The sequence below is a fragment of the Eumetopias jubatus genome, unplaced genomic scaffold, assembly GCF_037043125.1.
Source record: "Eumetopias jubatus isolate StellerSeaLion01/CBP00866 unplaced genomic scaffold, mEumJub1_p1.0 scaffold_10, whole genome shotgun sequence".
NCBI classification, from domain to species: domain Eukaryota; kingdom Metazoa; phylum Chordata; class Mammalia; order Carnivora; family Otariidae; genus Eumetopias; species Eumetopias jubatus.
Genome location: NW_028274816.1, coordinates 13,182,113 through 13,195,259, shown reverse-complemented (window position 1 = coordinate 13,195,259; position 13,147 = coordinate 13,182,113). Strand labels below are relative to the sequence as shown.

Genomic DNA, 13,147 nt, shown 5'->3' with positions numbered 1-13,147 from the left:
TGGTTGGCACCTTCATGTTGGACTTCCCAGCCTCCAGAACTGTGAGAAACCAATGTCTGTTGTAAAGTCACCCTATCTATGGTATTTTGTTATAGTAGCTCGAGAAGACTACAAAAGAGTTAACCAGACTTGCAAAGGGAGCCCAGCCACTGTAGAGACAGAGGAAATTAATGCTAAAGAACAGATCCCTGAAATGATCAGTGATAGAAAATAGCAGCCAAGGGAGCTAACAGTGCGGGGAAGGCCACCATCACCCACACTTCCAGAAGGGAAGCACAGGCCCAGGGAGGCGGACCTGCTGTGACCACCCACTAGCAGTAGGCCGCACAAGGACCAGAGCCCGGGCCTTCTGGCTGCCAGCCTCAAGCCTTTCCATCATCACTACTATCTCCCTCTGGGGTCCTGGATACCCGCTGTGGCCCAGATGGAAACTAACTACCAACATGAAACCGCTTCAAACATATTTATTACTATTTTTACCCTCTAAAGTTCACTGCTAGCCCTGCCACACGTGCTGGTGTAACATGACAAAGGGCCCAGGTTCCCGCCTCTGGCCAGGCTGAGCACTGCTGTCTGGAGGCACAGTCTCAGGTGAGGCAGCTTTCTGAAGGGTTCCCAGGTGCAGCACAGGACACCGGGGGTGGGTGGGTGTGTGTGTGTGTGTGTAACACCTGTGTGCACAAGTCCGGGTCATGCCGGGTGTGTGTGTGTGTGTGTGTGTGTGTGTGTGTGTAACACCTGTGTGCACAAGTCCGGGTCATACCAGGGGTGCGCGGCCACCTTGTAATGCCTCCACACCCTGACTCTCATTTGGGAGCCCCAGAGAACACTTTAGGAAGGTTAAGACATGATCAAGGCATCCGTGAGACCATGACAGGGACGTGCTGGGTTTCTGTGGCTCGATGGCTTGGATGAGAGCTTCATTTTTCGATCACACTGCTGCAACGCAGAAAGGCATCAGGAGGCCTGGCCTGGTATTTGGAACTGAAGAGGTGACCCGATTGTAGGGTACAGCTGTATCGAGTGCCCTTTGGTTTCCAGGTGGCTGTTGTAGTGCCTAAGGAGTCCTTCAGCGTTTCCTCATTAACACCCTGAACGGCACTTCATATTTGTCAAAGCCCTTTCAATGTACCTGCAGCTTTTTTCTGGGCACTCGACCTCACACCGTCCCGCTCACCGGCGCTGGTTTAGACCTGTCAAGTTCTTGAGCTGATATAGGGAAGCAAAGGGAATGATGAGGCCTTGCCCTGTCCCTAGGACTCCAATGGGAAAGACTGGGATTTTCAAGGTGGCAGGCATGGCTAAGACCCACGGATCTGACATGCCAGGGGCCTGGGAGTCAGCCATGCTTTTTAATGGCAGCAAAAAAAAAAAAAAGAGGTAGGGAATTCGGAATCAGAGACTGGGGCTGAACCACTATCAGTCTCATTAGTAGCTTTCCGGTGTAAGGCTTTTGGGATCCTCGACACACGTTGTAAGGATCACAGTGCAGGAGTGGAAGGGGAGGAGGGCAGGGGTAAGCGGGGTGGTACTCACCGTCACTGCTGCACCCATGAGTCCCTGCACCAGTGCCTCTCCAGTGGACTTTACCTAGAAGGAGTCAAGGTCAGGTTCTCTTAAGCGCCCAACACAAGCTCAAAGGTGAAATAGGCAGGACAAATCGGCAGGGGGGTGGGGGAGTGGGGGGGGCGGCTCATGAGGACCCTGTGGACTAGAGGAAGAGCCTGTGGACACAACCACAAATGACCCAAGTGTGGCTCTTAGGGAAGGGCTGGTATGTGGAAGAGCCAGCCAGACTCCCTGGGCAGGCCCTCAGGACTGTCCTCTGAGGCCAAAGGGGAGCAAGAAGACAGAAGACCAGCCGTGGCTTGAGGAGGGTGGTGTGTCTAATGAAGCAGCTTCCCAAAGGGCTAGCCCCAACTACCTGCTCGGCAGTGTGGCCCATGTTCATTGCGTCATTAATGCGGTTTTCCAGGAAGCGCCAAGTGTCCTCAAAGTCTGGAGAGGAGTCCTGCATCATCACCAGCTCTGTCGTGTTGTAGATGCCAGCCAGCACAGCTCGGCGGGTATACCAGTTAAACTGCAAAATAACCCATCCAGGAAGGTGGGTCACCACTACTGCTGTGGACTGGGGGAAGTTGGGGGTGGTTCCTACCCAAAGCCATGGGCACACATGGGCTCCCTCCTGATCTCTTCTTTCCTCCAGATGTCCCCCCCTGGATAACAGTCCTGTTCTCAAACTTGGCTGCACACCAAATTACCTGGGAGATTAAAATGCAAGCTCCTGGACCCAACCTCTTAGAGCTTAGAGTCGGAGGGGGGGGTCTGAAGAAAGTGCAAAGAATCTGGATGTCTGATAAGCATCCCAGGTGATTTTGTTACATCCAGTCCATTTTGAAACTGCTGGTGAAAAGACCAAGTCTTAGGCCACCTAAATTCCAGAGAGGCTCTATGGTCAGCCAGTTATGAGCACACCGTGGTGTGTTCATCAGTCATGTGAGGGTGGAGACAGGACCACGGACAGATCAGAACACCTGGGCCGAGCTGAGGGTTCCGGTCCCTCGGCCACTCGGGCTGGCCCAGCAAACTGCTCTTCGGAGCACTAGCTCAGCTGCTTCGTGTTTTATTCCTTTAATTTCTCGGCTTTCTAATTTCATTTTGTCACCAACTCTGTTGGTCATTGTACTCCCACACGGGGGAAGCTTATTAAAGTCCTTTGTTAGAACTGTGGCAGGAGTATCTCTTTGCCTCCCCAGCCTGGATTCCACAAAGCACCATCACAAATTAATTTCTTTTATGAAGGTACACTTTTTATTTTTTAATTTCCTACCAGAAATATGATAGCATTAACAAGTCAGATTCTTTCCTGGTGCCTGTTTAAAGGCTTATTGATCTCTGAGCAAAGCAGGCCAAAGTGGGCTGGGGGGAGGGAGTTCCTTGTCAAAGCAACTGGTGGCTCCATGGCATTCTTCTTCCTTTTTTTTTTAAAGTAGGCTCCCTGCCCAGCATGGAGCTTGAACTCATGACCCTGAGATCAAGACCCAAGGTGAAATCAAGAGTCGGACACGTAACCAACTGAGCTATCCAGGGCCCCCCCTTTTTAAAAATCAGTCTCATGAAAAACACACACTGAAAAAGCCCACCGCAGAATCTGAATCTTAGGAGACTGAGGAGAAAATGCTTATAAAATGGCAGCCCAGTCACCACTAGAGGTGAGAGGGAACAATTGCTTATTTGTGGCTAGGGTGCTGGCCCTCGAGTGAGGACCTGGCTCCCACTGTGGCTTGTTGAGGGACCTTCCCCACCCCTAGCCTCTCCTTCCCATGACAAGAATGGCACTGCAGGCCCCCTAAAGGGATCTGTGATCAAAGAACTTTCACAAACTTCCTGAAGAAATGCCTAACCCATGCCTTTTCCAGTATCCTGTGGGTACGCAGAAAGCACTCACGTCAGTGGACTGGTCCCCAGCATAGTGCCACATGTCATCCACCATACTGGTGATCAGGCTGAGGCTGGATGGGATGTTGTGAGGGAGCATGAGGATGCTGAGGGCCTGAGGAGAGAAGGACGGAGAAATAGGTACCACACACAGAAATAACAGCGCATGGGTGGGATCGCGACTCACCCCTCTGTGGAGGTGTGTAAGAGGGCCTGCCCAACTCTCCTGCTGAGACCCACCATCTCCACCTGGCTGGGGTGAGCTCCTGGCAGCTGACAATGCTGGCCACAGCTGATGGGAGCCAGGGGCAGATCCTACCCTCAGCTGGCTCACTCAGCTTCTCCATCCCCAGCATGTGGATTTGGGAAGGCCGGCACCCAGAGGGTCTAGCTGTCTTTCTGACAGCACTGAGCAAGGATGGGGGAGGGCACCCCGTTCTGTAACACGGATAAGAGGCAGAGATGGGAGGAAGGTTGGGGGTGGTTTCTAGGTCCAAATCCCAGGCCATTCCCAGGGCCCAGCAGCATTCCCGCCCTCGATGCCCCATCGCAGCCTCCCTGGTGTTTTGCTTAACTCAAGTTGGTTTCTGGTACCTGAAACCAAAAATCCTTCAACTCATACAAGCAATGGCACCACCCAGAGCTGTTTCCTTAGCAGACATAACTCCTGAGAGGATAAGGTCTTGTCACTTTGCCAACTCAAAAATCCACTGGCTGTGGCCTGTGGGAGCTGGTCAGAGGCCCTGGATTGGCTGGAAAGCTTTCTTTTATTGCAGGAGCCCAGAAGAAAAATGTGCCGAATCACAAGGCAGTTGGGGCCCAATACACACACTTCCACTGCTTTAACTGCAAGGTGGAATGAGTCCAGGCCAGAGGTCTGAAGATCAAGTGTGGCAGGCACAGGCAGAGGACAGGGGACGGGACTTCGCTCGCTATACTCCCTCCACACGCAGCCCGGGGTTGGGCACAGGTGTTCCACTGACTGACTGACGCTACACGCTCAGTGGTATCCCAGTGGGTGGGGGACACAGGACGATCTCGGCTGTCCTCCATTCCTGATGTGCTTGGACTCCACTTTCTTAACTAAGAGAATGGCCCATATGGTGACATGCTTGGAAACCGGAAAAAGGAAGCTTCCCAAAAGCGGGTAAAAAGCCCTTGGAATGAACACTCTAATTCTCAAGCACCACGCGGACAACTGGTAAAGCCATCCCGCTCCTCTGACATCTACAACACCTCAGGCCTGTTATTGGCGACGGCCAAGAAACTCCTCTCGTTTTCTAATCTCCGTCATGGATTCCTCCTCACTGAAGACCTGGTGGCACACTCGGGCCACCGGGACCCAATATGAATGTGACCTAGTTCCCCAGGCCACTCGCCTTTCTAGGAACTGAGACCCAGGTGGCTCTGTTCCTCCCACTGGCACACCCCAGTTTATGCTCCCGAGCTCTACCGAGTGCACTGAGCATCCCAGAATCCCCGGGTCTGTGCAGATTAACAAGCTAACTTCTGCAGAATGTGCAAGGTCCTCTGATGGCTAGGCGCTGAGAACTAAGACCATGAATAATACATTGTTGCCCTGGGGCCTAGATATGGACTCTGTACCCGGGGCCAGTGCTCAATGTACGGGATCAGCATTCTCAGTCTGGTTTCCACCGCGTCCCTCAGGAACTGGTCTGTCTTCCTCTTCCTGGAAGATGGAAAAGAAAACAGTGTGTCTCTGGGTCAAAGGCATGGGCTCAGTGCTACACCGCTTACTCGGCTCTAGGGAAGGGGAGGTCCCACCAGCTCCTGATGCTGGCCTGTCACAGACAGGCAGCTGTGTTCCAGGCCCATCCAAGCGGCAGGGCTGCTCCATGCTCCTCTCTTTTGGCTCTGCTCGGATTGGCCTCCTGGGGCAGTTGGTGGGGCCTGACCCCCCTCACCCCGATCCTTAGCTGCCACCCTGAACAATAATGCCACAGGACTTACTCTGCCTGGCCCAGCTGTACCAGCTTCTGCTCCTCCTCCAGCACATGAGTGAGCTGAGCATTGCACTGGGTCACAAAATGCAGTATCAGCTCACTGCCATCATCCCCAAACATGCCGGCTGCCGCACTGGACAAACCCAGAGACTACAAAAGGAGAGAGGAAAACAGGAGAGTGGCACACAGATGTAGTGGACCTGTACTGCCTGTTCCTCACTAGTGCCTCCTTTTCTAGTAACAGCAGATTGATTTTTATGGGCTAACCCTACTCTTCATTCCTGGTCCCTGTGGTTTGGGTGAAGCTGACCACCAATCCCTCCACACTCCATCAAGCCCCCTGGTGTACTGTAAAGCATGAGGCCCAGGCTTGGATAACTGGAGTTCACAGTGACTAGCTCAGGGACCTGCCCAGGGCCCAATCCAGGCCCTAAGAGGCTGCCTCTGGGCTTCTGCTAGTACTGATGGGAAAGAAGTGCTCTCTTTTCACTGGGGCTGCTGAACCGTTTTTAGTCCTGCATGGGAAGCCCCTGATGAGAATGAAGCTCACAGAGAGGAAAGCAAAGCAGACAGGATGAAGAGACGATTCCCAACAGCACAATCTAAGAACACTGTGCCAGAGCTACTTCCAGACTCTTCTGTTATTAAATGAGCCCAAACACTCCCTTTCCTGCTTGAGCCAGTTAGAACTGAGCTCTGACACTCATAACCCAAAGTCCTAATATAAAAAAGGGGGCTGGGAAGAGCACTCAGCTCTTTCTCACCAATTCACTTCACCTAAATCTCCTGGAAATCAGGCCTCTCAGTCATGAAAAAAAAAACAAAACCAAAAAACATTTTTCTTAATGAGTTGTTAAGGAGTTAAAGCCACGAAGATCCTCGGCTATTCCTGATATACAGCAACCACTGAGCATCTACTAGAGGCAGAATCCTGACAGCACCAGGGACAGCGGGCAGAGAAGGAACAAAAAAATGATTAACTCTAAGCCCCAGTGCTGGGAGTTTACACAGCCTTTCCAGAGGGCAATTTGACAGGCTTCACAACAGCCGTGCAGCGGCATCAGTACTAACAGGGACTGGATGCTTACAGTGTCAGGCACTCAGCTACGCACACGACACACACCATCTCACTGCAGCCTCCCAGCAACTCCAGCTGCTGGGCGTTATCCTCACCCACATTTTACAGACAAGGAAACTGAGGCTCAGAGCTCTCCACCACCAGGCTATACTGCTTCTACTATGTGTCTAACAGAACCCTCAAAAATACACTTGGGCGCCTGGCTGGCTCAGTGGGTAGCGCATGCAACTCTTGATCCTGGAGTTATGGATTCAAGCTCCACGCTGGGTGGAGAGATTACTTAAATAAACAAATACTTAAATATATACGCACACACATATAGCCCCATACGCTCTCTGGACTACGTAGTGAGTCAGTGTCTCAGCCCCAAGGCTGCCCTCAGCTTCGTGACGCAGGGGCTGTAGCCCCACCAGCCCGGCGGCTCCAGGTTAGGCTCTGTCAGAGATCGATCGGGGGGCCAGAGGGAGACTGCGAGGCTGGAGGGGGAGGAAGGGACTTGCCCCTTCCTGTCGCCTTCCTGTCCGCTAGCGGCTCCTATGGGCATCTCCCCCGCCGTGCTTCCTCACCACCTTCTTCAGCGTGGCCCCCGCAGGATCTGGGGTTCCAGCCAACCACCACCCACCCCTGCCCCCCAGAGACCCTCTCTCCGAGCTCAGAGACAGCAGTGCCTGCGGAGCAGGCTTGAGTTCTGCCTCCACAGGGGCTCTCCTTCAAGCTTCTCGTTTTAACAATTCCACTTTTTCCCTCTTTCCCCTTAGCCCTGGAGATGGGAGCCACTTCCTGCAGAGGCAGCCTCCATAACACCCTGGAGGGTTCTTCTTATGCTGCCAGTGGCCCGGTTACCGAGTTTCCACCTAGCTCACCATTGTTTGTATTAAATTCTATCTGAATAACTGGCATGGTCTCTGTCCCCTGACGAATACACGCCCCGAAGTAGCAACTCCACTTCTCCAAATGCACTTAAATGTGTTGTACAAATAGGTTTAGAACACTAAAAAATTGGAAACAACCTAAATGTTTATCAGTTGAGGTGAAGTAAACACACGGCTACTATGCAGCCACTACAAATGAAGAGATACAGAGTGGGAAAGACCAGTTACCCATACAATAACTCAGTGTTTTTCCACACAGTCCTGGTACATTTCTGTCCTCTACTTGTTCCACCGCTTCCTGGAATGGCTCCTTCGAACGTTTTCTGCCACCCTCAACTCTTTGTCTCCTCCGACCCTTCCCTAACTTCAGGTTCACAAGACAATCACTCCTACTTCACAGAGAACAGAAGCTGTCCCCCCGGAACTCCCTCAATATTCTAGAAACTAAACCTGCAGTTCTCTTCTCCAACCTCACCCCTAATACACCTACGACAGTCCTCCCACTCATTTTCTGGATCTCCTAGTTCTTGCCTTCACAGGACTCTGCACTTTTAATTTTGCCACTTTCTCTTGTACCTTTACCTCACCCTCATTTCTGGGTTCTTCTGGCCGATGTTCAAACACGCTCATCCTTCCACCTCATTTTCCCTGCAAGCTTGGGATGGGAGAAGTGAATCCGGAGTTCCTTTGTTCTCTGTTCTCACAGAGCTCTTGCAAGGCAGTATCTGGCTCTGCTTGACAATTCTGTACGCCACGGTATCAGGACGAGCCTGCGGCTTAATCTAAAGCAGCCATCTGTTCCTGGGCAGGAGGAATGTACTGAGAAAAATCAGGTGTCTCCTAATGGTCTCCTCGATGGTGCCTTTTTTTTTTTTTTGGTACAAAATGGTGGTTTTATTAAAGCACGGGGACAGGGCCCATGGGCAGAAAGAGCTGCTGACCAATGGTGCCTTCTTGAGAGTTTTCAAACATCAGATTTCATCAGTTCTAAGATGCACCTATTTTATCTTTTTTTTTTTTTAAGATTTTTATTTGGAAGTAATCTCAACACCTAACATGGGGCTCAAACTCACAACCCCAAGATCAAGAGTCACATGTTCTGCCAACTGAGCCAGTCAGGTGCCCTATTTTTTTTTTTTTAAGATTTATTTATTTGAGGGGGAGGCAGAGGGACGGGTAAAGGGAGAGGAAGAGAATCTCAAGCAGACTCCTGGCTCAGCGTGGAGCCCAACTCAGGGCTCAAATCTCACGACCCTCATCATGACCTGACCCGAAACCAACAGTCGGGTGCTTAACCAACTGAGCCACCCAGGTGCCCCCCATTTTTTCAATTTAAACAATCAGTGTGAATTATGCAATTGACTACATGTCCTAATTTAATAGGTAACTTTTTTCTTTTTTAGTGATGCATAACATAATGGTGCTTCTTACAACCACTGCCATCTTCGAGTCAATGAAATGTGGTAGTTGTGATTATCGGCAATGCTTGCCTAATGGGGTGCCTTTAGAACCTAGCTCACAAGAACCAACTCCGTGGTATGATCTTTCTATACTAAAAAATAAAGCCATCTCACCCTATTGGGGAAAAAACAACCTCCCTCCCGCCCACCGCCATGCAAAATCCTATAGCATGAGGGGCTCGAAGCTGGGCCGTCTGCTCTGGCTAATCCTGGTCAGGCTGCGCACCACCCCCCGCCCCGCCCCGCCCCGGCCCAGGCCCATACACACCTGGGCTCCTTCTGCAATGGCCTCTGCTGTCCACCCGTGGGCAGGCACAAAGCTCAGGGCTGCCGTCAGGATGCGGTGCTGCAGCTGCTCCTCACTCTCGTGGTCCTCCTCCTCCTCACCGCCCTGATCTGTGTACCTGAGACCCGCACGGAACAGAGACGTGGCGACAGAGCCCAGCACACCTCCTCTCACTGCTGTTGCCTGACAGGCCAAAGGTGCCTGACCAGAACGTGGAGGCTCGGTGCCTCCGACCAGCACACGCTGGGAAGGCATTTACTTTTGTGCCAGTATCGCTATTTCCACGCCGACGGGGCAAAAATGATGTCATCTTTCTCCTCTCGTACAGTCACTGAGAGAAGGGACCCAGTGAGCGAGAAGGCCACATCATGGGAAGGCAAATGCTCCCACAGCACTCTGGATCTCCCCGTTTATAGCCCTTAGCACACCGTTTCTTTATCTGTATTTGTATCAAATGATAACTACAGGGCCTGGCACAAAGTAGATCCTAAAAACATATTTGCTGAATTGAAATGAAAAGCATTTTAATCAGGACACCAGAAAAATGACAGGAACACCCTAATTTCAGAGCTAGAGGAACTTCTCAGTGGCAGGATTAAGGGAAAAAAACATATAATGGAAATGTAAACTATTATCGCCTTCCTAGACAGCAGTTTGGCCCCCCCATATGTAACAAAATGCCAAATGTGCAAATCCTTTGACTCAGTGCTCTCAATGCTGAGAAACAATCCCATTATTTTTTTTTTAACCAGTGAAGGAAATCTAAATATTCATCAATAAAAGATAGGTTAAATAAATTTTAATACTGCCAAGTTTCAGGGGCGCCTGGGTGGCTCAGTCGTTAAGCGGCCGCCTCCGGTTCAGGTCATGATCCCAGGCTCCTGGGATCGAGCCCCGCATCGGGCTCCCTGCTCCGCGGGAAGCCTGCTTCTCCCTCTCCCACTCCCCCTGCTTGTGTTCCTGCTCTTGCTATCTCTGTCAAATAAATAAATAAAATCTTAAAAAAAAATACTGCCAAATTTTAATACTGCCATCCTGCTGGAATATTATGCAACCATTACAATCATACAGACTGAGAAAACATTAAAAATGTATTGTTGAGTGAAAAAGTAGGTTCTGGAATGTCATGTATAGTGCCATTATTATATATAGATGTATACATGGAATATACTTAGAAAAACATCTAAAAGGATAGTCACAAAATGTTGCAGTTATTTCTGGGTTTGTGATTCCTGGTCATTTCTGTTTTATTTTTCTGAACTTCTTTGTATTGTTTAGATATTTTAGAACGAACAGGCACAATTTGCCAAAAAACCCATAGATTCCTTTCACGGATAGCCTTGAAAATGACAGAAGGTGAAAAGGGGGATAAAAAGAAGAGAGGAAGGAGAGGACAGACATACCCAAGCAAAACGGCCAGAAACAGATGAATGGGGGTTCTGGTGCATACCTCGGGGGTGAACGAGAAGATTCTGGATTGGGTTCTTCTGCCTCATGTGTCTCAGAGTGTTGCTGAGAAAAAGACGGGGGACGTTGTTGCTTCTGCTCATCGGAAGACTTTAGCTGCATGGCTGAAGCATGGAAGGCACGTGACACCACGGAACACTGGCAACGGGACACTGAAACAAAAACTGGTCTGGTCAGTCAGGGACACTTACCAGAGAAGACTCTTTGAAACCCAGAATGGCGTGAGGGATGGGGGAGAGGAAAAGCAGGGCTGAGGGGCGCCTGGGTGGCTCAGATGGTTAAGCGTCTGCCTTCGGCTCAGGTGATCCTGAGGGTCCTAGGATCGAGTCCCGCATCAGGCTCCCTGCTCCCTGGGAGCCTGCTTCTCCCTCTGCCTCACTCTCTCTCTGTCTCTCATGAATAAATAAATAAAATCTTTTTTTTTTTAAAGTGAAAGTAACCTGAAAATGTTACATATTTATATCATAGCAAGAGCACTGGATTAGAAATTAGAAGGTCCAAGTACTGACTCCCATAGTGTTTATATGGTGTCTTCAGATGGGTCATGCAGGGCTCGAACTCACAACCCTGAGATCAAGATCTGGGCTGAGGGCACCTGGGTGGCTCAGTCAGTTAAGTGTCTGCCTTTGGCTCAGGTCATGATCCCAGGGTCCTGGGATTGAGTGCCACATCGGGCTCTCTGCTCAGCGGGGAGTCTGCTTCTCCCTCTCACTCTCCCTCTGTGTTCTCCCTCTCTCTTTCTCAAATAAATAAATAAAACCTTAAGGAAAAAAAAAGACCCGAGCTGAGATGGAGTTGGATGCTTAACAGACTGAGCCACCCAGGGGCCCCTATTATTAAAAAATTCATACAAGTTGAAAGAATTACGGCATGAACACCTGTTTATCTACCACCTAGGTTCTACAGATCTATCACACTCTTCATCAGTCCAGCTTACTTTTTTTTAATCCAGCTCATTCTTGATGCATTTGTTGCAGCCCTCAGTATTCTTCCCCTCTACACATTCTGGCATGCATACCATTAACTAGAGTTCAATATTGATTTACTGTTCTTTTATTGAGGTGACAGTTATATACAATGAAATGCACAAATCTTAACTGTACCAATTCTGAGATTTGACAAAGGTATACACTTGCATAATCTGAACCCCTATCTAGAGAATATTATCACCCCAGAAAGTTCCCTCATGCTCTTTCCCAGTCACTCCCTACTTACACTGTTCTGAAATTTTCACCCTAGTTTAACCTGTCCTAGAATTTCATCTAAATACAATCATACAGTATATCCTTTTTGTGTAAAACTTTTTTTGCACAGTTTTTTTTAGATGGATTAGTTTTGTGGAAATTGTTTTTTATTGCTGAGTAATATTCCATTAAGAAACACTATTCTGTTGAACGCCTGGGTCGTTTCAGCCTTGTCTATCATGAATAAAGTTGCTATAAATATACTTTGGCAAACCTTTTGGTGGACATATGCTTTCATTTCTCTTGCGTAAATACCTAGGAGTGGCTTTGCTGGGTCATAGGCATTACTTTAACTAAACATATGTAGTTTGGAGTTTTGTATAAAAACAACAAAAGGACACTCAATTTTTTTTTTAATCTATGGACTAATTCAGGGAACAACGATCTTAAAAGAAATGTAGAATAGTATGTGTAAAAATATCAATATTTTACTATTTGTAAAAAAAAAAAAAAAGGAATACTCATAATAAAACTTTGAAAAGGATGGGAGAGGTCCCAAAGCACAACTGTGGAACCACTAAGGTTTGCAAAGGATTTCTGATGAAATACAGGAAATTATTTCATTAATTATATATTTATGTTAATGCGTCAATGTGTTCATTCTATTTACGGATGGTGACACTGGTTTATCGATTTACAGTAGCAACATAAAGTAACCTCTTCTAAAGTAGACATCTCTAGTTTTAAGAACTCGGATGTACAAACGAAGATACAGACTCTGTTGTGGGAATAATCATAGAATTACTGAAGTGGTGAGAAAATAACCGATTTAGGAAACAATGGACTAGGAGCTTGCAGCTGTTTCCAACTCCGTTCCCCGAGTCGCCCTGCCCAGGGACTTGGCAACAGAGTTATTAAAAGACTGGGTCCAGGTCTACCAGTCTGCAACTGCCCAGCTGTGTGACCTTGGGCACACACAGCCCTCTCTGGGGCTTTGTTAACTTCGCTAAATGGGAGTGAAAGACCCTGCTCCGCTACTCTTGGCCCCTCACCTCGAGAATGGGGGCAGAATCAGCCGGGCGGGCCCTTCGAGTCTAAGACGCCGGCGGCTCCGCGCCGATGCCCTTCACGTCACCTTGCTCGCGGGCCGCCACGACGACCTCTTCCGCCCCGCACCCAGTCCAGTCGGCTTCATGCCCCCCCTTCCCCTCCCCGCTCCCCGGCTCGGCTGCCCCCTCACCGGGCAGGCACCGTAGCTGCAGGAGCCTCCAGCCCACCCGGCCGAGCGCGCCGGACATCGCCGCCGCCGCCATCTTGGAAGCGGGCACGCCGCCGACTGTGACGCGACGGGCAGCCCCAGGGGCTCGGCAAGGCCACTTCCGCCCTGCCGGCGCTCCC

General features: G+C 49.8%; 1 protein-coding gene across 2 annotated transcripts; it reads right to left on the bottom strand.

Annotated features, from left to right (window-relative positions):
• Positions 1–452: 452 nt before the first annotated feature.
• On the bottom strand, positions 453–13,094 carry COQ9 (coenzyme Q9). Of its 2 annotated transcripts, none has more exons than XM_028092583.2 (9): positions 12,990–13,094; positions 10,549–10,717; positions 9,081–9,216; positions 5,410–5,552; positions 5,044–5,128; positions 3,449–3,553; positions 1,925–2,080; positions 1,537–1,590; positions 453–1,209 (listed from the first exon to the last, which is right to left on the bottom strand). In XM_028092583.2, exons 1-9 carry the CDS (start codon positions 13,060–13,062, stop codon positions 1,174–1,176), a joined length of 957 nt encoding a protein of 318 aa, XP_027948384.1. In that variant the 5' UTR covers positions 13,063–13,094; the 3' UTR covers positions 453–1,173. The 2 variants fall into 2 exon arrangements, with proteins under 2 accessions (XP_027948384.1, XP_027948390.1); XM_028092589.2 differs by lacking the exon at positions 12,990–13,094 and adding an exon at positions 12,802–12,932 and having other exon boundaries at positions 457–1,209.
• Between the last annotated feature and the right edge of the window lie 53 nt (positions 13,095–13,147).

Bases quoted from the DNA above. Each gene is read 5' to 3' on its own strand.
- COQ9 (XM_028092583.2), bottom strand. From the start codon at position 13,062: ATGGCGGCGGCGGCGATGTCCGGCGCGCTCGGCCGGGTGGGCTGGAGG. The intron at 10,718-12,989 runs GTGAGGGGGCAG...TTTTTGTTTCAG, and splicing joins GCAGCTACGGTGCCTGCCCG to TGTCCCGTTGCCAGTGTTCC. The intron at 1,210-1,536 runs GTGAGTACCACC...TCCCTATATCAG, and splicing joins TCATGGGTGCAGCAGTGACG to CTCAAGAACTTGACAGGTCT.